Source organism: Mauremys reevesii, linkage group 2, assembly GCF_016161935.1.
Source record: "Mauremys reevesii isolate NIE-2019 linkage group 2, ASM1616193v1, whole genome shotgun sequence".
Taxonomy (NCBI): domain Eukaryota; kingdom Metazoa; phylum Chordata; order Testudines; family Geoemydidae; genus Mauremys; species Mauremys reevesii.
In genome coordinates, this window is record NC_052624.1 from 8,470,637 (window position 1) to 8,497,967 (window position 27,331).

Genomic DNA, 27,331 nt, shown 5'->3' on the forward strand with positions numbered 1-27,331 from the left:
TGGGAAGAAATGTTGGTCCTTTTAAGTATCAGAGGGGAGGGAAAGTTTTGCAAGAAACATCTCAGTACAATGAACTAGAGGGAGGCTTGAGAGGATAAATTTACATTTGGATCTGAAATTGCTCCAGATGAATAATGAGAGGTTGAGTCTGGGGATTTGGGGTGGATTATTATAAAGGAGGGGTGCTGGCAGGTCCACAGTCATGGTTCCCCATGGACTTACACCGATGGTGGAAGGGGTGAGGCAGAGGCGGGAAACGTGGCGAAAGGTGCCTCGGGGGCAGAGATGTCAGCACCTCCCTCTGTGAACTCTGGATGGCATCAGTGAGGAAGTTTAAGCCCTTCTAATACCTTTTCCATGCCAGAGAGAGAAGATGTGTTTGCAAACCAGGAGAAGGTGCAGAAGGAGGTGAAGGCCGCCCTGACAGAGAGCGCCACCCTGAGCTGTGAGGTGGCCCAGGCCAAGACTGATTTGAGATGGCACAAGGACGGGAAACTGATCACCTCCAGCAAGAAATTCAAAGTGGAGTCTGAGGGCAAATCCCGGCGTCTGGTTGTGGAGCAGGTGGAGAAGAAGGATGCTGGAGAGTACACCTGTGAAGCCGCAGGCCAGAAACTGACCTTCAAGGTTCTTGTCACTGGTAAGAGAGGGTATTTTCTTTCAACTGAAGGGCTGATTTGCTGCCATTGCTGGTTTAAATATTGTAGAATAAAGCGCATTTCCTACACTGGTAGCATGTTGGAGAGATTTTTGGTTTTGCCATGATACTGATAAGAAATGAACAGAGTACGCTAGTAAAGTGGGGAGGCAGCTGAATCTTCTTAGTTGATGGCGGTTTACAGCAGTAGCATAATATTTTTCAAACTAGGTTGGGAGTCTGAACTTCTGCATGGATTAGTGTTACCACCTTTGAAATGCAAAAAAAAAAATGACACCCGTCCACACAGAAGGCAAACTCCAAGTAACCCTAACCATAAGGCAACTCCACAATCCCCCTTCAACAGCAGCTCATAGTATCTAGAGAGAGAATTCATATAGATAAGATTGATAACATCGCACATCTCCTCACTGTCGTGTGAGTCAAACCATCTCTCTCACACACACACGTGGTGTACTTGTGTGTTGGTGGGCAGGCAGCTGCTGTATTTTCAACACCTTTGATCTGTTATCACTTAACCTGCGGAACTGGGAACACTGCAGGATCTTTAGGTGGACACAGAAACTTTTAACATTAGATCTCCCATTGTGTTAGGATAATCATGTAAATCTTTAGACCCATGTAAAAAAACACCTGGGAGACTAAATTATTTTTCTGGCAACTGGCAAATCTATAAAACAATGGGCAGGCCGGTCAAATATCAGCCAGGTGGTAACCCTACCGGGCATCCACCCATGCCACTCTGGCTTCTCTTTAATTCCTTCATTTACTTTTAAAAAATAACAGCGCTCCTCAGTGGGAAGAAGTGTTGGTCCTTTCAGGTATCAGAGGGGAGGGAAAGTTTTGCAAGAAACATCTCAGCAAAATAAACTAGAGGGAGGCTTGAGAGGATAACTTTACATTTGGATCTGAGATCGCTCCAGAGGAATCATGAGAGGTGGATTCTGGGTGTGTGTGTAGCATTATTATAAAGGAGAGATGCTGGCAGGTCCATAGTTAAGTTTGTACATGGACTTGCACTGATGGTGGGAGGGATCAGGCAGAGGTTGTAAACCTGAAGCAAAAAGTGTCTCAGATGCAGAGCTGTCAGCTTCTCCCTGCCTTCTCCTTCTCTGTTCTCTGGGTGGCATCACATCAGTGAGAGCGATTAAGCCCTGTAATTCCTTTTCCCCAGCAGAAATGGAAGAGGTGTTTGCAAACAAGGAGAAGGTGGAGAAAGAGGTGAAGGCTGTCCTGACAGAGAGCGCCACCCTGAGCTGTGAGGTGGCCCAGGCCAAGACTGAAGTGAAATGGTACAAGGACGGGGAACTGATCACCTCCAGCAAGAAACTCAAAGTGGGGTCTGAGGGCAAATCCCGGCGTCTGGTCGTGGAGCAGGTGGAGAAGAAGGACGCTGGAGAGTACACCTGTGAGGCCGCAGGCCAGAAACTGACCTTCAAGGTTCTTGTCACTGGTAAGAGAGAGTATTTTCTTTCAACCGAAGGGCTGATTTGCTGCCATTGCTGGTTTAAATATTGTAGAATAAAGCGCATTTCCTACACTGGTAGCATGTTGGAGAGATTTTTGATTTTGCCATGATATTGATAAGAAATGAACAGAGTAAGCAGGTAAAGTGGGGAGGCAGCTGAATCTTCTTAGTTGGTGGGCGTTTTACAGCAGTAGCATAAATTTTCCAAACGATGTTGGGATTCTGAACTTTGCATGGCATAAGTTATGCATGGATGCTTGCATCCAAGAAGTGGTGTTCACCCGAAAGCTCATGCTACAAAACATCTGTTAGTCTATAAGGTGCCACAGGATTCTTTGCTGCTTCTACAGAACCAGACTAACACGGCTACCCCTCTGATACTTGCATGGCATTAGTGTTACCATCTTTGAAATGCAAAAAAAAAAAAAAATGGCAGCTGCCCACACAGAAGGCAAACCCCAAGTAACCCTAACCACAAGGCAACTCCACAATCCCCCTTCAACAGCAGCTCATAGTATATAGAGAGAGAACACATATAGATAAGATTGATAACATTGTATGTCTCCTCACTATCGTGTGAGTCAAACCATCTCTCTCTCACACACACACGTGGTGTACTTGTGTATTGGTGGGCAGGCAGCCGCTGTATTTTCAACACCTTTGATTTGTTATCGCTTAAACTGCAGACCTAGGAACACTGCAGCATCTTTAGCTGGACACAGAAACTTTTAACATTAGATCTCCCATTGTGTTAGGATAATTATGCAAATCTTTAGACCCACGTAAAAAACACCTGGGAGACTAAATTATTTTTCTGACAACTGGCAAATCCACAAAACAATGGGCAGGCCGGTCAAATATCAGCCAGGTGGTAACCCTACTGGGCATCCATCCTTTCTACTCTGGCTTCCCTTTAATTCCTTCATTTACTTTTAAAAAATAACAGCGTCCTCAGTGGGAAGAAATGTTGGTCCTTTTAAGTATCAGAGGAGGGAAAGTTTTGCAAGAAACATCTCAGTACAATGAACTAGAGGAGGCTTGAGAGGATAAATTTACATTTGGATCTGAAATTGCTCCAGATGAATAATGAGAGGTTGAGTCTGGGGATTTGGGGTGGATTATTATAAAGGAGGGTGCTGGCAGGTCCACAGTCATGGTTCCCATGGACTTACACCGATGGTGGAAGGGGTGAGGCAGAGGCGGGAAACGTGGCGAAAGGTGCCTCGGGGGCAGAGATGTCAGCACCTCCTCTGTGAACTCTGGATGGCATCAGTGAGGAAGTTTAAGCCCTTCTAATACCTTTTCCATGCCAGAGAGAGAAGATGTGTTTGCAAACCAGGAGAAGGTGCAGAAGGAGGTGAAGGCCGCCCTGACAGAGAGCGCCACCCTGAGCTGTGAGGTGGCCCAGGCCAAGACTGATTTGAGATGGCACAAGGACGGGAAACTGATCACCTCCAGCAAGAAATTCAAAGTGGAGTCTGAGGGCAAATCCCGGCGTCTGGTTGTGGAGCAGGTGGAGAAGAAGGATGCTGGAGAGTACACCTGTGAAGCCGCAGGCCAGAAACTGACCTTCAAGGTTCTTGTCACTGGTAAGAGAGGGTATTTTCTTTCAACTGAAGGGCTGATTTGCTGCCATTGCTGGTTTAAATATTGTAGAATAAAGCGCATTTCCTACACTGGTAGCATGTTGGAGAGATTTTTGGTTTTGCCGTGATACTGATAAGAAATGAACAGAGTACGCTAGTAAAGTGGGGAGGCAGCTGAATCTTCTTAGTTGATGGCGGTTTACAGCAGTAGCATAATATTTTTCAAACTAGGTTGGGAGTCTGAACTTCTGCATGGATTAGTGTTACCACCTTTGAAATGCAAAAAAAAAATGGCACCCGTCCACACAGAAGGCAAAACCCCAAGTAACCCTAACCATAAGGCAACTCCACAATCCCCCTTCAACAGCAGCTCATAGTATCTAGAGAGAGAATTCATATAGATAAGATTGATAACATCGCACATCTCCTCACTGTCGTGTGAGTCAAACCATCTCTCTCTCACACACACGTGGTGTACTTGTGTGTTGGTGGGCAGGCAGCTGCTGTATTTTCAACACCTTTGATCTGTTATCACTTAACCTGCGGAACTGGGAACACTGCAGGATCTTTAGGTGGACACAGAAACTTTTAACATTAGATCTCCCATTGTGTTAGGATAATCATGTAAATCTTTAGACCCATGTAAAAAAACACCTGGGAGACTAAATTATTTTTCTGGCAACTGGCAAATCTATAAAACAATGGGCAGGCCGGTCAAATATCAGCCAGGTGGTAACCCTACCGGGCATCCACCCATGCCACTCTGGCTTCTCTTTAATTCCTTCATTTACTTTTAAAAAATAACAGCGCTCCTCAGTGGGAAGAAGTGTTGGTCCTTTCAGGTATCAGAGGGGAGGGAAAGTTTTGCAAGAAACATCTCAGCAAAATAAACTAGAGGGAGGCTTGAGAGGATAACTTTACATTTGGATCTGAGATCGCTCCAGAGGAATCATGAGAGGTGGATTCTGGGTGTGTGTGTAGCATTATTATAAAGGAGAGATGCTGGCAGGTCCATAGTTAAGTTTGTACATGGACTTGCACTGATGGTGGGAGGGATCAGGCAGAGGTTGTAAACCTGAAGCAAAAAGTGTCTCAGATGCAGAGCTGTCAGCTTCTCCCTGCCTTCTCCTTCTCTGTTCTCTGGGTGGCATCACATCAGTGAGAGCGATTAAGCCCTGTAATTCCTTTTCCCCAGCAGAAATGGAAGAGGTGTTTGCAAACAAGGAGAAGGTGGAGAAAGAGGTGAAGGCTGTCCTGACAGAGAGCGCCACCCTGAGCTGTGAGGTGGCCCAGGCCAAGACTGAAGTGAAATGGTACAAGGACGGGAAACTGATCACCTCCAGCAAGAAACTCAAAGTGGGGTCTGAGGGCAAATCCCGGCGTCTGGTCGTGGAGCAGGTGGAGAAGAAGGACGCTGGAGAGTACACCTGTGAGGCCGCAGGCCAGAAACTGACCTTCAAGGTTCTTGTCACTGGTAAGAGAGAGTATTTTCTTTCAACCGAAGGGCTGATTTGCTGCCATTGCTGGTTTAAATATTGTAGAATAAAGCGCATTTCCTACACTGGTAGCATGTTGGAGAGATTTTTGATTTTGCCATGATATTGATAAGAAATGAACAGAGTAAGCAGGTAAAGTGGGGAGGCAGCTGAATCTTCTTAGTTGGTGGGCGTTTTACAGCAGTAGCATAAATTTTCCAAACGATGTTGGGATTCTGAACTTATGCATGGCATAAGTTATGCATGGATGCTTGCATCCGAAGAAGTGGGTGTTCACCCACGAAAGCTCATGCTACAAAACATCTGTTAGTCTATAAGGTGCCACAGGATACTTTGCTGCTTCTACAGAACCAGACTAACATGGCTACCCCTCTGATACTTGCATGGCATTAGTGTTACCATCTTTGAAATGCAAAAAAAAAAAAAAAAATGGCAGCTGCCCACACAGAAGGCAAACCCCAAGTAACCCTAACCACAAGGCAACTCCACAATCCCCCTTCAACAGCAGCTCATAGTATCTAGAGAGAGAACACATATAGATAAGATTGATAACATTGCATGTCTCCTCACTATCGTGTGAGTCAAACCATCTCTCTCACACACACACACGTGGTGTACTTGTGTATTGGTGGGCAGGCAGCCGCTGTATTTTCAACACCTTTGATTTGTTATCGCTTAAACTGCAGACCTAGGAACACTGCAGCATCTTTAGCTGGACACAGAAACTTTTAACATTAGATCTCCCATTGTGTTAGGATAATTATGCAAATCTTTAGACCCACGTAAAAAACACCTGGGAGACTAAATTATTTTTCTGACAACTGGCAAATCCACAAAACAATGGGCTGGCCGGTCAAATATCAGCCAGGTGGTAACCCTACTGGGCATCCATCCTTTCTACTCTGGCTTCCCTTTAATTCCTTCATTTACTTTTAAAAAACAACAGCGTCCTCAGTGGGAAGAAATGTTGGTCCTTTTAAGTATCAGAGGGGAGGGAAAGTTTTGCAAGAAACATCTCAGTACAATGAACTAGAGGGAGGCTTGAGAGGATAAATTTACATTTGGATCTGAAATTGCTCCAGATGAATAATGAGAGGTTGAGTCTGGGGATTTGGGGTGGATTATTATAAAGGAGAGGTGCTGGCAGGTCCACAGTCAAGGTTCCCCATGGACTTACACCGATGGTGGAAGGGGTGAGGCAGAGGCGGGAAACGTGGCGAAAGGTGCCTCGGGGGCAGAGATGTCAGCACCCCCCTCTGTGAACTCTGGATGGCATCAGTGAGGAAGTTTAAGCCCTTCTAATACCTTTTCCATGCCAGAGAGAGAAGATGTGTTTGCAAACCAGGAGAAGGTGCAGAAGGAGGTGAAGGCCGCCCTGACAGAGAGCGCCACCCTGAGCTGTGAGGTGGCCCAGGCCAAGACTGAAGTGAGATGGCACAAGGACGGGAAACTGATCACCTCCAGCAAGAAATTCAAAGTGGAGTCTGAGGGCAAATCCCGGCGTCTGGTTGTGGAGCAGGTGGAGAAGAAGGATGCTGGAGAGTACACCTGTGAGGCCGCAGGCCAGAAACTGACCTTCAAGGTTCTTGTCACTGGTAAGAGAGGGTATTTTCTTTCAACTGAAGGGCTGATTTGCTGCCATTGCTGGTTTAAATATTGTAGAATAAAGCGCATTTCCTACACTGGTAGCATGTTGGAGAGATTTTTGGTTTTGCCATGATACTGATAAGAAATGAACAGAGTACGCTAGTAAAGTGGGGAGGCAGCTGAATCTTCTTAGTTGATGGTGGTTCACAGCAGTAGCATAATATTTTTCAAACTAGTCTGAACATGGATTAGTGTTACCACCTTTGAAATGCAAAAAAAATGGCACTCGTCCACACAGAAGGCAAACCCCAAATAACCCTAACCACAAGGCAACTCCACAATCCCCCTTCAACAGCAGCATATAGTATCCAGAGAGAGAACACATATAGATAAGATTGATAACATCGCATGTCGTCTCACTGTTGCATGAGTCAAACCGTGTCTCTCACTCACACGTGGCGTACTTGTGTGTTGGTGGGCAGACAGCTGCTGTATTTTCAACACCTTTGATCTGTTATCAATTAACCTGCGGAACTGGGAACACTGCAGGATCTTTAGGTAGACACAGAAACTTTTAACATTAGATCTCCCATTGTGTTAGGATAATCATGCAAATCTTTAGACCCATGTAAAAAAACACCTGGGAGACTAAATTATTTTTCTGGCAACTGGCAAATCTATAAAACAATGGGCAGGCCGGTCAAATATCAGCCAGGTGGTAACCCTACCGGGCATCCACCCATGCCACTCTGGCTTCTCTTTAATTCCTTCATTTACTTTTAAAAAATAACAGCGTTCCTCAGTGAGAAGAAGTGTTGGTCCTTTCAGGTATCAGAGGGGAGGGAAAGTTTTGCATGGAACATCTCAGCAAAATAAACTAGAGGGAGGCTTGAGAGAATAAATTTACATTTGGAGCTGAGATTGCTCCAGAGGAATCATGACAGGTGGATTCTGGGTGTGTGTGTAGCATTATTATAAAGGAGAGATGCTGGCAGGTCCATAGTTAAGTTTGTACATGGACTTGCACTGATGGTGGGAGGGATCAGGCAGAGGTTGTAAACGTGAAGCAAAAAGTGTCTCAGATGCAGAGCTGTCAGCTTCTCCCTGCCTTCTCCTTCTCTGTTCTCTGGGTGGCATCGCATCATTGAGAGCGATTAAGCCCTGTAATTCCTTTTCCCCAGCAGAAATGGAAGAGGTGTTTGCAAACAAGGAGAAGGTGGAGAAAGAGGTGAAGGCCGTCCTGACAGAGAGTGCCACCCTGTGCTGTGAGGTGGCCCAGGCCAAGACTGAAGTGAAATGGTACAAGGACGGGAAACTGATCACCTCCAGCAAGAAACTCAAAGTGGAGTCTGAGGGCAAATCCCGGCATCTGGTCGTGGAGCAGGTGGAGAAGAAAGATGCTGGAGAGTACACCTGCGAGGCCGCAGGCCAGAAACTGACCTTCAAGCTTCTTGTCACTGGTAAGAGAGAGTATTTTCTTTCAACCGAAGGGCTGATTTGCTGCCATTGCTGGTTTAAATATTGTAGAATAAAGCGCATTTCCTACACTGGTAGCATGTTGGAGAGATTTTTGGTTTTGCCATGATACTGATAAGAAATGAACAGAGTAAGCAGGTAAAGTGGGGAGGCAGCTGAATCTTCTAAGTCGGTGGGCGTTTTACAGCAGTAGCATAAATTTTCCAAACGATGTTGGGATTCTGAACTTCTGCATGGCATTAGTGTTACCATCTTTGAAATGCAAAAAAAAAAAAAAATGACACCTGCCCACACAGAAGGCAAACCCCAAGTAACCCTAACCACAAGGCAACTCCACAATCCCCCTTCAACAGCAGCTCATAGTATCTAGAGAGAGAACACATATAGATAAGATTGATAACATTGCATGTCTCCTCACTATCATGTGAGTCAAACCATCTCTCTCTCACACACACACGTGGTGTACTTGTGTATTGGTGGGCAGGCAGCCGCTGTATTTTCAACACCTTTGATCTGTTATCGCTTAAACTGCAGACCTGGGAGCACTGCAGCATCTTTAGCTGGACACAGAAACTTTTAACATTAGATCTTCCATTGTGTTAGGATAATCATGCAAATCTTTAGACCCACGTAAAAAACACCTGGTAGAGTAAATTATTTTTCTGACAACTGGCAAATCAGTTCTCAATGGAGAAAATTGTTAGCTCTGTAGAAGGTTTGAATCATTGTAGGCTTAGAAGGGCGATTCAGAAGCTGTGGGCTAACGAAGTTGGTCAAAGTTGTTTTGATTTACATAATATGGTTGTTGGTAGTAATAGAATTATTGGAATTATTATTTTTAACATTGTAGTAGATTTAGGTTTTGTAGGTGACTTGAGCCATGAGTCCGTGAGGATGCAACTAGTAATGATAAGCCCATGCCAGCTTCACAAGCTGAGAAGGTTAATATTAGTATGGGGGTAAGTATAAATGATGAGACTTCTAGTTGAATAGATCATATTGATAGGGCTATAAATAGGGATAGTATTATTCCTTCAAGACAAAGTAGGGTAGGGATTAGGTGGGCTTGGTGTAATAGAAATCCCAGAGTGCTAATGGTAAAGGCGCAAAAAGGGGTAAAATGTATAAATGTAATCATTTGATAGCCGTGAGATTTAATCACGATTAACTAAGTCGAAATTAGTTGTCTTGTGTTAGACTAGTTATCTATTCTGCTCATTCTAATCCTCCTTGAATTCATTCATAAAGGAGGCCCAGGGTTAGTAATGATATAATAATGAAGGCCCAGGTGAAGGTGTAAGTTGGATGCGGGAGTTGAATGGCTCATGGTAGGGGTAGTAGTAATGCAATTTCTAAATCAAATAGGAGGAATAAAATTGCTACTAAGAAAGAATCGAATTGAGAATGGGGGACGGGTGGTTTTTAGTGGGTCGAAGCCGCACTCGTATGGGGACAATTTTTCGTTATCTGGTTTTGTTAGTGTGAATCAGTAGTTTAGTAATGTTAAGATTGTAGGTAGGGCTAGGTAAATTATTGAGATTGAAATTATTAGATTCATTACTTTTCTTTAGGATTAAACTAAAACTTAGTGATTGGAAGTCACTTGTACTATTATACTAGAAAAGTATGAGCCTCATCAATAGATTGATACGTATAAGAAGAGCCATACAACGTCTACAAAATGTCAGTATCAAGCAGCTGCTTCAAATCCAAAGTGGTGGGTGGAGGTGAAATGGTATTTAATTTGTCGTAGTAGGCATACAATTAAGAATGTGGATCCAATGATTACGTGTAATCCGTGGAAGCCTGTTGCGACAAAGAATGTAGAACCGTATACACCATCAGCAATTGTGAACGGTGCTTCATAGTATTCTATGGCTTGTAATGCTGTGAAGTATAGTCCCAGTAAAATTGTGAGACTAAGGGCTTGAGTGGTTTGGCTTCGGTTGGCTTCTATTAAGCTGTGGTGAGCTCATGTGATTGTTACACCTGAGGCTAATAGGACTGCTGTGTTTAGTAGGGGCACTTCAAATGGGTTTAGTGGTGTAATTCCTGTTGGGGGTCAACATCCTCCTAGGTCTGGTGTGGGGGCTAGGCTTGAATGGTAAAAAGCTCAGAAGAATCCGATGAAGAAAAATACTTCTGATGTAATGAATAGGATTATGCCATATCGTAGTCCTTTTTGTACTGGAGGGGTATGATGTCCTTGGAAGGTTCCTTCTCGTACGACATCTCGTCATCATTGGAATATAGTGAGTAGTATGATTGATAAACCTAGGATTATTAGTAATATTGAATTATAGTGGAATCATATGGCGAGACCGGAAGTTGTAAATAATGCTGCTGCTGCGCCTGTTAATGGTCATGGGCTTGGGTCTACTATGTGGTAGGCATGTGTTTGGTGGGCCATTAGATGTTTTCTTGTAGGTAGAGGCATAGAAGCAAGACAAATACGTAAGCTTGAATCATAGCTACTGCTAGCTCCAAGATTGTTAGTAATAGGAGGATGGTTGCAGTTATAAGAGATAGGGTTGTTATTGTTGGTAATAGGGCTAGCACTGCAGTTGAAGTAAGTTGAATTAATAAGTGCCCGGCTGTTAGGTTAGCTGTGAGTCGTACACCTAGGGCTAAAGGTCGGATAAAGAGGCTGATTGTTTCAATAATAATAAGGACTGGGATGAGAGGAGTTGGAGTCCCTTCTGGTAGTAAATGTCCTAGTGATGTTGTTAGTTGATTTCGAAGACCTGTGAGTACTGTGGCGAGTCATATTGGGATGGCTAGTCCTATGTTTATTGAGAGTTGGGTGGTAGGGGTGAATGTGTATGGTAGCAGTCCTAATAGGTTAGTTATTAATAGTATGGCTATTAGTGATGTTAGGATAATGGCTCATTTGTGCCCTGTTTTGTTAATAGGCAGTATTAGTTGTTTTGTAAATAAATTGATGGTTCATACTTGTAGAGTTGTCAGGCGGTTGGTTAATCATCGGTTGTTTGGGGCTGGGAAGATGATTGATGGTATGAGTAAGGCTAAAATAATTAATGGTATTCCTAGGATTTGTGGGCTTATAAATTGATCAAAGAATGTTAAGTTCATGGCCAGGTTCATGGGTTTGTGTTAGTTATTTTATTGTCTTTGTTGGCAGGACTATTTGCGGATATATAAGATGAAATTTTTGGCTGTAGGACTATAGTATATGCTAATCATGTGGAGGAGAGAATTAAGAATCACGGGTCGAGGTTTAGTTGCGGCATGTCACTAAGGAGGGCGGGAGTTCTCTTTTTCTAGCTTAAAAGGCTAGCGCTATCCTGTTTAGCTTCTATAGTGGTTAAGAAGAGAGTATTAGTGAAGATCAATTTTCGAAGTGTTTTAATGGTACAGATTCTACTACAATTGGCATGAAGCTATGGTTAGCCCCGCAGATTTCTGAGCACTGCCCATAGAATACTCCTGGGCGTGCTATAATGAATGTTGATTGGTTTAATCGTCCTGGGACTGCATCTACTTTTACACCCAATGATGGAATTGCTCATGAGTGTAAGACGTCTTCGGCTGAGATTAGTATTCGGATTGGGGATTCTATTGGCATGACCACGCGATGGTCTACTTCTAGAAGTCGGAAATGTCCGTTCGGAAGGTTTTGGGTTGGGATCATATAGGAGTCAAATTCAAGATTTTTGTAATCAGTGTACTCATATGTTCAATATCATTGATGTCCTATGGCTTTAATAGTCAGGTGTGGGTTGTTGATTTCGTCTATTAGGTAAAGGACTCGTAGGGATGGCAGTGCGATGGTGATTAGGACGATAGCTGGTAAGACAGTTCAAATTATTTCTACTTCTTGAGCATTTATAGTGTTGGTATATGTTAGTTAACAATGGGCAGGCCAGTCAAATATCAGCCAGGTGGTAACCCTACCGGGGCATCCATCCATGCTACTCTGGCTTCTCTTTAATTCCTTAATTTACTTTTAAAAAATAACAGCGCTCCTCAGTGGGAAGAAATGTTGGTCCTTTTAAGTATCAGAGGGGAGGGAAAGTTTTGCAAGAAACATCTCAGTACAATAAACTAGAGGGAGGCTTGAGAGGATAAATTTACATTTGGATCTGAGATTGCTCCAGATGAATAATGAGAGGTTGAGTCTGGGGATTTGGGGTGGATTATCATAAAGGAGAGGTGCTGGCAGGTCCAGAGTTAAGGTTGCACATGGACTTACACCGATGGTGGAAGGGGTGAGGCAGAGGCGGGAAACGTGGCAAAAGGTGCCTCTCGGGCAGAGATGTCAGCGCCTCCCTCTGTGAACTCTGGATGGCATCAGTGAGGAAGTTTAAGCCCTTCTAATTCCTTTTCCATGTCAGAGAGAGAAGATGTGTTTGCAAACCAGGAGAAGGTGCAGAAGGAGGTGAAGGCCACCCTGACAGAGAGCGCCACCCTGAGCTGTGAGGTGGCCCAGGCCAAGACTGAAGTGAGATGGCACAAGGACGGGAAACTGATCACCTCCAGCAAGAAATTCAAAGTCGAGTCTGAGGGCAAATCCCGGCGTCTGGTCGTGGAGCAGGTGGAGAAGAAGGATGCTGGAGAGTACACCTGTGAGGCCGCAGGCCAGAAACTGACCTTCAAGCTTCTTGTCACTGGTAAGAGAGAGTATTTTCTTTCAACTGAAGGGCTGATTTGCTGCCATTGCTGGTGTAAATATTGTAGAATAAAGCTCATTTCCTACACTGGTAGCATGTTGGAGAGATTTTTGGTTTTGCCATGATACTGATAAGAAATGAACAGAATATGCTAGTAAAGTGGGGAGGCAGCTGAATCTTCTTAGTTGATGGCGGTTTACAGCAGTAGCATAATATTTTTCAAACTAGGTTGGGAGTCTGAACTTCTGCATGGATTAGTGTTACCACCTTTGAAATGCAAAAAAAATGGCACTCGTCCACACAGAAGGCAAACCCCAAGTAACCCTAACCACAAGGCAACTCCACAATCCCCCTTCAACAGCAGCATATAGTATCCAGATAGAGAACACATATAGATAAGATTGATAACATCGCATGTCATCTCACTGTTGCGTGAGTCAAACCGTGTCTCTCACTCATACGTGGTGTACTTGTGTGTTGGTGGGCAGGCAGCTGCTGTATTTTCAACACCTTTGATCTGTTATCACTTAACCTGCGGAACTGGGAACACTGCAGGATCTTTAGGTGGACACAGAAACTTTTAACATTAGATCTCCCATTGTGTTAGGATAATCATGTAAATCTTTAGACCCATGTAAAAAAACACCTGAGAGACTAAATTATTTTTCTGGCAACTGGTAAATCTATAAAACAATGGGCAGGCCGGTCAAATATCAGCCAGGTGGTAACCCTACCGGGCATCCACCCATGCCACTCTGGCTTCTCTTTAATTCCTTCATTTACTTTTAAAAAATAACAGCGCTCCTCAGCGGGAAGAAATGTTGGTCCTTTCAGGTGTCAGAGGGGAGGGAAAGTTTTGCATGAAACATCTCAGCAAAATAAACTAGAGGGAGACTTGAGAGGATAAATTTACATTTGGATCTGAGATCGCTCCAGAGGAATCATGAGAGGTGGATTCTGGGTGTGTGTGTAGCATTATTATAAAGGAGAGATGCTGGCAGGTCCATAGTTAAGTTTGTACAAGGACTTGCACTGATGGTGGGAGGGATCAGGCAGAGGTTGTAAACCTGAAGCAAAAAGTGTCTCAGATGCAGAGCTATCAGCTTCTCCCTGCCTTCTCCTTCTCTGTTCTCTGGGTGGCATCGCATCAGTGAGAGCGATTAAGCCCTGTAATTCCTTTTCCTCAGCAGAAATGGAAGAGGTGTTTACAAACCAGGAGAAGGTGCAGAAGGAGGTGAAGGCCTCCCTGACAGAGAGCGCCACCCTGAGCTGTGAGGTGGCCCAGGCCAAGACTGAAGTGAAATGGTACAAGGACGGGAAACTGATCACCTCCAGCAAGAAATTCAAAGTGGAGTCTGAGGGCAAATCCCGGCATCTAGTTGTGGAGCAGGTGGAGAAGAAAGATGCTGGAGAGTACACCTGTGAGGCTGCAGGCCAGAAACTGACCTTCAAGATTGTTGTCACAGGTAAGAAACTATATTTTCTTTCAACAGTTTGCTTCTGTTGTTGGTTTAAGTATTGTAGAATGAAGTGCATATCCTTCACTGGTGGCATCTCAGCTCACATATTCCCTATTGAGTGATACACAATCAATGACTTTTTAAAACCAACAGTACTTCTTAAAGGAAAAGAAGATAGTCGTCCATTCAGGTTTAAAATCAGAAGGAAGGGTTTGTAAGGAAGATGTTGGTGAAAAAATGAAAGGGAATCCTGTGCTGACAAATTCAGATCTGGATCTGAGGTCACTTTCCAGAGCACTGATGAGAGAGCTGTCAGCTTCTCCCTGCCTTCTCCTTCTCTGTTCTCTGGATGGCATCGCATCAGTGAGGGAGATTAAGCCCTTGTAATTCCTTTTCCCTGGCAGAGATGGAAGAGGTGTTTGCAAGCAAGGAGAAGGTGCAGAAGGAGGTGAAGGCCATCCTGACAGAGAGCGCCACCCTGAGCTGTGAGGTGGCCCAGGCCAAGACTGAAGTGAAATGGTACAAGGATGGGAAACTGATCACCTCCAGCAAGAAATTCAAGGTGGAGTCTGAGGGCAAATCCCGGCGTCTGGTCGTGGAGCAGGTGGAGAAGAAGGACGCTGGAGAGTACACCTGTGAGGCTGCAGGCCAGAAACTGACCTTCAAGGTTCTTGTCACTGGTAGGAGAGAGTATTTTCTTTCAACTTAAGGTCTGATTTGCTGCCATTGTTGATTGAAACATTCTAGAATAAGCTGAATTTCCTGCCCTGCTGGCAGCTCAGCTCTGAATCCAGAGGGTTTTTGGGAGATTTTGGGTTTTGCCACAATGTTGAGAATAAATTTTCGGAGTAAGCAGGTAAAATGGGAATGCACCTGAATCATTTTAGTCAGTGGGTGTTTTGCAGCAGCAGCAGCATAGCATTTTCCAGATGAGGTTGGGATTTTGAACGTCTCAGGGCATCCATATGAGCCACCCTGTCTTTTCCCTAATGCCATTGTAGTACGCCTAAGGGAATGATCACTCCCCAGAGCAATCATGAGATGTTGAATGTGGGGATTTGGGTTGGTTGATTTAAGAAGGAGATGCCATACAAGCTCCATAGTTAAGGTTGAAATTTTAGGCAAAGTGGGAGAGACGTACAGCTAATACTGCCTCAGGAAGCAGAGCTGTCTGTTTCTCCACACCTTCGCCTTTAATAGTCCCTGGATGGCATTGTATCAGTGACAGGATTTATCTTGTAATTCCTTTTCTCTTGGCAGAGCCCGAAGAAGTGTTTGCAAACAAGGCGAAGGTGCAGAAGGAAGTGAAAGCCGTCCTGACAGAGAGCGCCACCCTGAGCTGTGAGGTGGCCCAGGAAAAGTCTGAAGTGAAATGGTACAAGGATGGGAAACTGATCACCTCCAGCAAGAAATTCAAAGTGGAGTCTGAGGGCAAATCCCGGCAACTGGTCATGAAGCAGCTTGAGAAGAAGGACGCTGGAGAGTACATCTGTGAGGCCGCAGGCCAGAAACTGACCTTTAAAATTATCATCACAGGTGAGAGAGAGAGGTGTTTACAATGGTATTCTCTGTTGTGACCTGCCATTTTGGATTTTCACGTTCAAATATTTTCAGTTAATTTGAACAATATAATATTATTTGCTGTTTTATTCTGAAGAGTTGAACTGAAGACAGGTGGGGCTCAACCCCTAACTAGTGTAAATGAGCAGTGCTGTCTTGACCTTAGTGTGGCGATGCTGAGGATCTGGAATTTCAATGAGTTTGGAGTTATTTTGTGAACAGACACCAAGGTACAAACAAGGACTGCATTTGGAGGGGAGGCCCAAATAATAACCATGGGGTGTGAATCGGCTTTCACTTATACTGAATTTACACCATTGTAACTCCACCGATTTCAAAGGAGTTACTCCTGATGTGCAGACGTACGTGAGAGAAAAATTAGACCCTCATTTTATGAAAACATAAAATATCATGTTCTTGGATTTCGAGATCATCCGACAATAGAGACATTGTCTGATTTGGAAGGGATAACTGCATACCTAAGTCATAAGTGCAGTTATCACAATGGTGGCTAGGTGTGAGTCTAACTGATTAATGGCATTCAGAAATTCCGATGTGTGAGCAACAGTGCCGGCTGTGTTCTCAAGTTAGATGCACATTTGTTCAAGCCCATTGTATCTGTGTAACATTCACCGCGTCATTCATTGTGTCGACCTCCTCAGCTAAATGAATGAGCCTCTAGTGTTCAGCTAAAAGGCACATCTGTCTTAGTCAAGGCTATAGCAGGTTAATCAATCTTTAGCTGGCCTAGCCACCACTAGAGGGAGACAGAGTGCCACTGTGAGCTGGCAAGGGTTACATATACAAGGCACTGGAGCCTTTCATTTCTTCTGGATGATGGACCATCAGCAGCACCTGATTGGTGAAAGGAGAAGTGTTGCATCTGGGGCTTGAATTTAACAAAATGGGGCCCATTTCCAAATTGCATGAAATGTGACACAGCTCAGCTACTGAACTTTGTGTTGGGAATACTTTGTGCAGCTCTAACTGTGCATTCAGTTTTTAAATCGCTTCTCCCCTCTGCAGAGCCTGAAGAGGTGTTTGCAAACCAGGAGAAGGTGCAGAAGGAGGTGAAGGCTGCCCTGACAGAGAGCGCCACCCTGAGCTGTGAGGTGACCCAGGCCAAGACTGACGTGAAATGGTACAAAGATGGGAAACTGATCACCTCCAGCAAGAAATTCAAGGTGGAGTCTGAGGGCAAATCCCGGCGTCTGGTCGTGGAGCAGGTGGAGAAGAAGGATGCTGGAGAGTACACCTGTGAGGCTGCAGGCCAGAAACTGACTTTCAAGGTTATTGTCACAGGTGAGAGAGACGCTTACTTTTATTTACTACTTCCGGGAGTGTTTCTTTGTGAGTGATGGGATGTTACATAAGAAATATATGATCCTCTAGCACTCAGCTACTGCAGTGTGCAACTAGGCCTTCTGGGCGTGTGTACCTTCAAGTTCATTTGTAGTCTCACTGTCTTCAGTGGGACTGCGCCTCTGCTTTAAAGTTATGCATGTCATAGAATCATAGACTATCAGGTCCTGCAGTAGCTTGCTGAATGGCGGTCTTGGTGAAATACAAATTCTATAAGATTTGGCGTTTGGGTTCAGATGAACATCCATGTAGCTCAGAAACTCCTCCGAACGTAAGAGGATTTAATTTGAGTCTCTTTCTGCTATTTAGTCATGTTAAAATCTCACAAAAACAGGCTCTCTCACAACCCTTCTGGTGCTTCCTGCTTTTGGCAATGTCCGCAGTACAGTGAGAATAGGCCATTTCATTGCGCTCTGGTAATTTTCGATCTATTTGCTGTCTGAACCAGAAAGTGAAAAGTTACCTGTGGTTTTTTTTCTTTAAATAACAAAAAGTGGACAGAAGAGGTTGTGTTGGTGTTTGGGGCAAAGTTTCTGTTCCTCTTTTATTTATCTGAACTGATTTACCCAGCACTATATTCCGCCACCATAGTTCCCAAACTTGCCAAACATTTTCTGTGCATTGTAGGGGCTTATTGGATCTTATCCTCTCTGTATTCTAGCTTGTAAGTGACTGGAATTGTCCTGGGAGCAAGTCAGGGCCAAATTTGGGTCATTATCCTGTGTTTGTGGCATCCCACTCTTTTGCCATGAAAACGATGGTAATGATTGTAGCATCGTTTCAGCCTTCTGACTTGGCTGCAGGGTTAAGTAGGAGGTGCAGGTGGAGGGTGTGAGATCACAGGTCACTATTTTATTTTAGACAAGGAAATCTTTGGTGATTAGTGAAGGTGGGAGAGGGAAATTATGACAGATTATAAACACGAGACTGAGAGGCAGAAATTGGCCAAGAATCATATTACACTCTTTGAAACAAGAGCTCATGTTTGCCTCCTGTAGTGGATCATAGGATTTTTTTTTGGTTTGTTTTTGTTTTAAAGCCAGGAGCTAATTGGTGTTTCCTACTGCCCACAACAATGCAATGCTTCCAGCAAGAGGCATTGATTGTTTGCATCTATGTACACGAGAGAGCTCCATAGCGTTAGCCCAAAGGTTTTTCTCAAGATGATGGATGATGAAGTGCTTCTGGCTGAAATACCAGAGCTTTGCATGAGTACATACTGTAACCTTGGATGAAAGCCTAAGGATTTTCCGCTCCTCAAGGCTTCTGGCATAAGGCTGCGACATGATAGGTTTGTTTGTGTAAATGGGTCTGGTGGTTAGCATAAGGGATTCCGACGTGCTAGGCACCGCTCTGCTCTGCTGCTCACTTGCTGCATGACTGTGGGCCAGTTACTTAACCTGTAGGTAACTGTGTTTTAATCCAGCTGGAAATCCTACGTCACAGGGTCATTGTGAGAATTAATTGGTGTGTGTGAAGGGCTCTGAAATCCTCACATGAAGGGTGCCGTTTACCTACAATTCACCTAAATGTTCTATGCTTGCTGCTAGGCAGGATGGTCCAGGGGCTAAGATGCAAACCTGGGACTTGGGCAAACCAGGTTCAGCTCTGCCATGTGAGGCTAAATACATAAAAGATTGTGAGCTGCTCAGACACTGTATTAGTGGGGGCCAGATAAGTAGCTTAGATACATTATTAACATGTCTTACAAGCACAAATTAGTTGAGCCTCTGCACACCTCTGTGAGATAGGTGGTATTATCCATATTTTACAGGTGGGGAAACCGAAGCACAGAGAGAATAAGGATGTGCTTCTGCTCCCATTGAACTCAATGGGAGATTTGCCATGCACTTCAATGGCAACAGGTTTGGCGGCCTAAGAGACTTGCCCAAGGTCACAAGGAAATCTGTGGTAGAGTCAGGAATGGAAACCAGGTCTCCTGACTCCTCTGCCTGTGCCTTAACCCGAAGATCATCCTTCCTCCTCATCTCTTGGTCTTAATTTGTGGTGACATTCAAGTGAATTCACCAGAGAGAATTTGTGAGAGCAGGTGCCATGCCACTCAGGCAAACCCAAACAACTGAAACCTGCCACTGGGAAGAACTCCATCACCTAAAATTGAACTCCATACATCTGAGGCAGGGACTGTCTCTTTGTTCCTTGCTTGTACAGCCCCTAGCGCAGTGGTGTCCTAGGCCACACACGGCCCACCAGAGCATTTCATAAGGCCCACGGCTTGCTTCAACACAATATACTAATGGCTGATTCATTAGTGTTTTGTTGTCATGTTTACATCATTTTAGTTTACACAAGTGTGTAAATAGACAATATTTGTTTGGCCCACACAAGGCTGTGTTTGGGTTTTAGGTGGCCCTCCTGTGTAACAAGGTTGGGTACCACTGCTCTATGATAACACAAATAATAATAATCTGGAATGACATGAATTGTACATAATAGCGGCGATGTTGGGTTTGTATTAGCATATAAAATCCTCTCCCAAGAGTCAGAAGACAGGGTCCAATGGGGACAAATTGGCCCAGAGGAATACAGTTGTTCTTCCCTCAGGGTCTTTTTGGAGAAATGAGCATACCCATAGGGGTGACAGAAAGAGCCTTGTGGATCTTCTTTCTTGCAGAATACATCAGCCATCCTTTACCCGCACTGGAAAATCACTCTGTGCCTAACCTTTCAGGCCAGATGCTTATCACACACACAGTGAACGGCTCTAATTCCAAGGAGAAGCAGTTGTCATTTTGATTTACAGCTGCTGTGGGCAGTGCTGCATGCATCACATATGACAGGATTATATCCCATCCATTCTAGGAGCTATGGAAAGAACCATCTAAATAATTGACAGGCCTGGCCTCACAATGGTGAACAGCACTGGATATCACCATGGCCCGAGCTCTGTGACACTAGGTGGTTTCACATAACAGGCATTTGTGTCAATATTTCTCATGGTTTCAGTCTGGATGGGTCTGCCTCATCCCTTCTCCACCTGTGTTTTGCCTTGAGCTTTGGGTTTGAAGCAACTCAATATCTAAAAGTGCAGCTTGCTTACACCCACCATATTTCACCTGATTTCCCACAGAAAACATAAAACAATGTGAATTTGAGTGCAAAGCTACAAAGCAGCCCAGGCTTGTCCAAAACTGCGTCCAGCTTTGCTGAAAAGTTTTGTAAATCTCAGCGAACCTTTAGATGAATCTGAGCAGAGGGTTGGACTAGATGACCTCCTGAGGTCCCTTCCAACCCTGAGATTCTATGATTCTATGACTGAATTTCAAGGTTATCACAAAACCTGAAGCTTGAGTTCTAGTCTGAGGCCCATTAAAGTCCATACACAGAAAGAATCCCATTAACTTCAGTGGGCTTTGAATCAGGTTCAGGCATGTGGTTTGAGATTTCCTTGTGATCTTTTTACAGAGCTATGATGGCAGGTCTATTGCAATTGCCAGATTGGATCAGACCAATGGTCCACCTAGTCCAGTATCTGGTCTTCTGCAGTGGCCAGTACCAGCTGCTTCAGAAGAAGGTGCACTTTGACCTGTGAAAGCAGCAAAGAGTCCTGTGGCACCTTATAGGCTAACAGATGTATTGGAGCATGAGTTTTCGTGGGCTCATGCTCCAATACGTCTGTTAGTCTATAAGGTGCCACAGGATTCTTTGCTGCTTTTACAGATCCAGACTAACACGGCTACCCCTCTGATATTTGACCTGTGGGCAATTATGGAATAGCCTGGCCATTGGGGAAGTCTCTTCCTGACCCCAATTAGTTAGAAGTTGGCTTGCATGAGAGTTCCTGGCCCTTCCAAAGTGTTTTTTTTCTTTTTCTTCTTCTTCTTCTTTTTTTTTTTAAAGTTCCAGCATCCTGCTGGGATTGGATCTTGAATGAGCGATCACCTATATTGCTTCACTCTGGAGATGGTGTGAAACTGCAAAACCTGTCTCTGGATCTGTGTTAAAGTGCAAACTTGCACAAAATTCAAGGAAGTTTTGAATCTGGAGTTCCAATGACATGAAATTTTGGATTCTAATCTAAAATCCCCCCCAATTCAAGGGGATGTGGATCCAATGTCTTGGTTCAGACCTATTGTTCTTTTGATTGTAGCTCTCCTGGTACTGTGGCAGAGTTTAAATACTAAAGGAGAGATCTGAGCTAGATTTTTTTATTTTGACAGAATGGATAGTTCTTCCCCAAGCAGTTTTGGCTAAGGGTAGGTTCTGTCATTTAATAGATCCAAGATCAGAGTTCTGTCCAGCTTTTCTATTAAATAAGCCATTAGAAGTTGGTCCAGGGAAAGATATTACCTCTCCCATCTTGTCTCTAACATTAAAATGGTCAAACCTAGATTTATTTTAAAACAGCCTCAGTCATTAATGGGGAATCTGAAACTCTCTGCCTCAAAAGGAAGGTTTGTTTCTTGACTATCCCCTCTCCTCCTGTTTGCAGAGGCAGAAGAGGTGTTTACAAACCAGGAGAAGGTGCAGAAGGAGGTGAAGGCCTCCCTGACAGAGAGCACCACCCTGAGCTGTGAGGTGGCCCAGGCCAAGACTGAAGTGAAATGGTACAAGGATGGGAAACTGATCACTTCCAGCAAAAAACTCAAACTGGAGTCTGAGGGCAAATCCCGGCGTCTGGTCATGGAGCAGGTGGAGAAGAACGACGCTGGAGAGTACACCTGTGAGGCCGCAGGCCAGAAGCTGACCTTCAAAGTTATCGTCACAGGTGAGAGAGACTGATTTCTCTCTTATTTTCCATATTGGAAAACTGAAGCACAGAAAAGTTAAGTGTCCTGCCTAAGGTTGTGCAGGGAGCCAGTGACAAAGCCAGTTTGGCTTATGAAAAATTTAAACCAACCCACGAACCAACTGAAAAGTTCAGGAGTTTATGCAGTAAACTAGTCCTTGATTCTGGCCTGGCATAATTCTGGAAAAGTAACAGAGGTGGGTGGTTTATTTTTATTTTTAATTAGCGAACACCTGTGAAATTTTGGAAAGTTTAAGCATGAATCCCAGAATGTGGACTCTTTTTTTCCCCCTACAGCCACTTTTATTTTGGATTGCAAGATAAAATGCATCTCTCCTCTTGTTTGTATGATTTAAAGCGTATTTTCTTACAGCACAATCATCCAGCTGATGGTATTCAGTGATGTTCTGATGGACAATGTTAACAAATACATTAGTTTCTTCCATTGCAGATTCAGAAAATCATGGTAATTAGAGATGGAAAAACCCCTGCAGGTCACCTAGCTCATCCTCCACTGCTAGTGAAGGATTGTTCCTCCTAACACTTGTTGGTGTGGCCTAGTTTAAATGACTCAGGAGATGGGCACTCAAGAAATATGAATTGGGAAAAATCTTCATAAACCTGCCTTCTAGGGATGAAGATCAAAGTTGGGGGAGTTAACTTTTTAAATTGTTTCCCCCATCTCAGAACCCGAAGTTGTGTTTGCAAACAAGGAGAAGGTGCAGAAGGAGATAAAGGCCGTCCTGATGGAGAGCGCCACCCTGAGCTGTGAGATGGCGCAGGCCGAGACTGAAGTGAGGTGGCACAAGGATGGGAAACTGATCACCTCCAGCAAGAAATTCAAAGTGGAGTCAGAGGGCAAATCCCGACGGCTGGTCGTGGAGCAGGTGGAGAAGAAAGACACTGGAGAGTACACCTGTGAGGCCGCAGGGCAGAAACTGACCTTCAAGGTTATCATCACAGGTGGGAGAAACTCTTTTTTAAAATTTCTATTAGGAGATTAAAGTAATTTTATTTTTTAGGAATATTGTCCACAATTTTAGGAGCAAATTATGGGCCAGAGAGTGGCTGCTGTTGCTTTGGTGCAGAAGTTGGGGGGACTTTTAAGAAAATATATATATTTCTAATGGATTGCAGGATCTTTGAGGCAGGGAGAGCCTCTTCTCCGTATGTTTGGAAAATGCCCAGTATATTGTGACCCTTTCCTGAATATACATGAATAATAATAGTGCTGCAATCCCTTTCCCTCTCGTAAGTCCATTGATGCAGCCAGAATGCCAGAGAGCCAGCACATGACTACCCACAGCACTCTCCACCCCAGTGAAGTTGCAGAGGGGAGCCAGGGTGGAGTGGCCACGTGGTGGTATCTGCATTTCCCTTGCCCCTCGTGGGCGGGCGCTCTCCAGGTCTGCCCAGGAGAGACTGGCGGGGAAGGACATCACGGGGCTGGGGATCGGCCTTGACGTGACTGCATTGGCCCTAATGCCCCATGCATGTGGCACGGAGGGGGAGAAGGCAAAGTGCTCTGACGTCTGGTGCCTGGGCTTCCAATTGGGAGAGTGGGTTTCACCTTCCCAGCTCACCCACGCTCCTTTGCAGACAGTCTGATTACTCCAGCATTATGTAGGAGATGAGCATTTCATCCCGAGCGTAAGGCTGCGTGTGTGTGAGGTGGGCAGGCTGGTACAGTCTGAGAGGCTCCATGTCCCAAAGGGGTCCTGGCTGGGAGGGGCTGGTGTGTAGCCAGATGACCAGTAGCACTGTGAGCATGCATTCTGCACCCCGGTGCTGGGGAAGCATCCTCTCTGTCACTGTGCACTACAAGGATGACAGCTCTGGCATCTGCCTCTCAGATGGTGCAGCTCTGTGACACATCCCAGTGGAGCCAGGGCTGCAAAGCCACAATCCAGCCCTGAATATAGAGGAGAGAGATCACCCATCTGATCTCAGTCCTCTAGCAAGATACAAAAAGGTTTAATTATGATTTCAAATAAGGTGTTAAGCACCTGTTAGCCTGGGTGCTGTACCTCAAGCAAATTCAGTAATTGAATCATAAATTCAGCTTGGTCGGTCAGCTAGAAAGTCCATCAGGACCTTGTCCTAGCTGGAGGAGACAGCCTTCTCCCAAATCTGCAGAGACATGCAGGTGCAAGCAGCAGAGATTAAACAGTCATTATCCAAGCAAACCAAACTGCACAGAGGGCGTGTGAGCCAATGGGTAGGGCACTGGACTGGGGACTCGAGAGAGCTTGGTTCTATTCCTGACTCTGCTGTGTGGCCTTGGTCCAGTCATTTCCCCTCTGTGTGTCCGTTTCCCCTGCTACCCTTTACCTATTTAGGTTGTAAACCAGGATTTCTCAGACTGGGGTCGCCGCTTGTGTAGGGAAAGCCCCTGGCCGGCCGGGCCGGTGTGTTTACCTGCCCCGTCCGCAGGTCCAGCCAATTGCGGCTCCCACTGGCCACGGTTCGCTGCTCCAGGCCAATGGGAGCTGCTGGAAGTGGCACGGGGTGAGGGACTTACTGGCCGCCACTTCCAGCAGCTCCCATTGGCCCAGAGCAGCGAACTGCAGCCAGTGGGAGCCCTGATCGGCCGGACCTGCGGACAGGGCAGGTAAACACACCGGCCCGGCCCGCCAGGGGCTTTCCCTACACAGGCAGCGACCCCTGTTTGAGAAACCCTGTTGTAAACTCTTTGGTGCAGGGACGGTCACCTACTGTATGTTTGTGCTGCACCTAGTGTGGTCCTGCCTCTAGGTGCTACTTCAATATTATTGCTGCTAATAATAACAACAAATATGAGAAGTTCTGCAGTCACAGTGGGATTCTAGCTCATGTCCTCCAGGAAGGGAATAGCATAGTCAAGGCCCTGCTGCTAAAAACTGCAGTTGGCCTGATCCTTGGAATGACTAGTAAGGACTAATCAGCTGATCTGATTTGCCTTGATGGGACCTAGAATGAGAGCATACCATGGTGATAAGCAATGTGGCCACCTTCCTGGCATGCTACCATTTTTGTCATAGCTCCTGTGAAACAGTAACAAGAAAATTTACCACATAAGAAAACCTAAAAATGTTTTCTGTGGTGATGTGAGAACTTTAAATGCATGTTGTCAGATTGGAGACATGGATTGAATTGTTCCCCTTAGGTTCTGATACAAGTTTTGGCAGCTTTCAGGTTATAGATTCACTTACTTTGAAATGCTATCTTTTTTCAGAACCAGAAATCGTATTTGCAAACCAGGAGAAGGTGCAGAAGGAGGTGAAGGCTGTGCTGACAGAGAGCGCCACCCTCTCCTGCGAAGTGGCCCAGGCCAAAACTGAAGTGAAATGGTACAAGGATGGGAAACTGATCACCTCCAGCAAGAAATTCAAAGTGGAGTCTGAGGGCAAATCCCGGCGTCTGGTCGTGGAGCAGGTGGAGAAGAAGGATGCTGGAGAGTACACCTGTGAAGCTGCAGGCCAGAAACTGACCTTCAAGTTTAATGTCACAGGTGGGAGAAAGACCCTCCTGAATTCCCAATCATACTGTCGTGTCTGAAAATGGGCTAACAACAACAGTAACAAGTGTGTGCTTGTATAAATTAGTGTCACTCCACTGCAGGCTAGGAGCTAGGCTGATTTATGCTTGCTGAAGGTCTGCCCTAATGTTTTGCATATACCAAAATATCAGGGTGTATATGTCATAAGAGTGCATCACATTATTAAATTGGAGATTTAATAATAGATAAAGTAATAAAAATGATATACTCCTTGCAGAACAGCACAAAACTTTTATATACACACAGGGAGAAATAAATTAAGATGCACAGACAAGGGGAATAAAGAGAACTGTTCAACTGAGATTTGAAAAGGGGCAGTGGGAGAGAGGCACAGTAGGGTTGTTCCAGCTGGCAAGAGCTGCAGAGGAGGTGGCTTTTGCATGAACAATGGTGAGATGGAAGTCAGTGGAGCCCGAATGTTATACACTAGTGGACGAGCTGGTCCTAACTGGTGATGGGTGAACCAGTGTGGAAACTGGCCCAAACTGTCACTCAGAATTCAAACCGAATCTGGACCAAACTTTTTGAAGTTCAAAAATGTTGGACTTTAAAAAACAATCAGACAATTTGCTTGCTGCCCCAACTTTTCCCATAGTCAGATGTAAAGTACCTAATTATCACACCAGGTGGTTCTTCGAGCGCCTGACATTAGACAGCATCTCTGTTCAGGGAAGCCTGTAAGCATATGCTTAACTTTAAGCATATGCTTAAGTGCTTTCCTGGATTAGGCTTTGGCATTTCCAGCCTCAGAGGAAGCCAGAAGTAACAAAAACCTCTTCTTGCAAGATTCCCAGCCTGGCTTTGGAGACTGAAGAGGCTAGGATATGTTTTTTGGAGAAGCATCCACATTTTTGAGTGCTCATCCAAACTGATCTAAAGCTGTGAATTTTCTGAGGTCCTTTCATTGTAAGATTTTGCTCCTGATCCAATGAGATGCTGCATGCCTCCTGCCATATGTTAAATGCCCTCTTCTCCTGAAAGTTGCCTGCAGTTTGCAAGATTGGACCTGATTCAGCAAGGTGCTTAACTTGGGTACCTTTCAGCGTGTGAAGTCAAAGGGACTGCCAGCTGCTTCAAATTAAACATATGTACACTCGTGCACCTTGCCGAGCCAGGTCTTTAATTATCAGAGTATTGTACTAGTAACAGTATTCTCTGGAAAGAGAAGTTCCAGCTGGGAATGACCATGGGCGAGATCACTATGAGTCTGTGTTGTCATGTTGGTTTATGATGGAAAAATGATCAAAGAAGGAAGAACTTCTGCATTGTAAGGCCTAATTAGCAACAAACAAATAAATAAATAGAGACATTCTCCAGCAGCAACTGCTATTGTTGGCAAATGACAAATTTCAGAAGTTGGTGCCTGTGGATGTGCTAAGACCTGTTCAATGGGCTAATTTTATTTTAATCAGTCATTTTTTCTCTTTTCTTTTTCCTACTCAGAGCCAGAATTTGCATTTGTAAACCAGGAGAAGGTGCAGAAGGAAGTAAAGGCCGCCCTGACAGAGAGCGCTATCCTGTCCTGCGAAGTGGCCCAGGCCAAGACTGAAGTTAAATGGCACAAGGACGGCAAACTGATAACCCCCAGCAAGAAACTCAGAGTAGAGTCTGAGGGTAAATCCCGGCGTCTAGTCCTGGAGCAGATGGAAAAGGAGGATGCTGGAGAGTACACCTGTGAGGCCGCAGGCCAGAAACTGACCTTCCAGATTGAAGCAGTAGGTGAGTGTTCTCTTGCACGCTTATTCTGGGCAGAATTGAG

The 27,331-nt window shown here is 44.9% G+C and overlaps 1 protein-coding gene and 1 pseudogene across 1 annotated transcript in view; one reads left to right on the forward strand and one right to left on the reverse strand.

Annotated features, from left to right (window-relative positions):
• The window catches only part of OBSCN (obscurin, cytoskeletal calmodulin and titin-interacting RhoGEF), a 297,128-nt gene that overhangs the window by 58,191 nt on the left and 211,606 nt on the right, over positions 1 to 27,331 (forward strand). Inside the window, exons 20-34 of the mRNA XM_039523906.1 lie at positions 365 to 640; positions 1,833 to 2,111; positions 3,440 to 3,715; positions 4,908 to 5,186; positions 6,528 to 6,803; positions 7,977 to 8,255; positions 12,627 to 12,902; positions 14,093 to 14,368; positions 14,767 to 15,042; positions 15,623 to 15,898; positions 16,949 to 17,224; positions 21,738 to 22,013; positions 22,722 to 22,997; positions 25,249 to 25,524; positions 27,016 to 27,291. Of these exons, the coding sequence (XP_039379840.1) occupies positions 365 to 640; positions 1,833 to 2,111; positions 3,440 to 3,715; positions 4,908 to 5,186; positions 6,528 to 6,803; positions 7,977 to 8,255; positions 12,627 to 12,902; positions 14,093 to 14,368; positions 14,767 to 15,042; positions 15,623 to 15,898; positions 16,949 to 17,224; positions 21,738 to 22,013; positions 22,722 to 22,997; positions 25,249 to 25,524; positions 27,016 to 27,291 (4,149 nt within the window). The remainder of the gene's footprint in view (positions 1 to 364; positions 641 to 1,832; positions 2,112 to 3,439; positions 3,716 to 4,907; positions 5,187 to 6,527; positions 6,804 to 7,976; positions 8,256 to 12,626; positions 12,903 to 14,092; positions 14,369 to 14,766; positions 15,043 to 15,622; positions 15,899 to 16,948; positions 17,225 to 21,737; positions 22,014 to 22,721; positions 22,998 to 25,248; positions 25,525 to 27,015; positions 27,292 to 27,331) is intronic.
• On the reverse strand, positions 9,897 to 12,147 carry LOC120397664 (annotated as a pseudogene).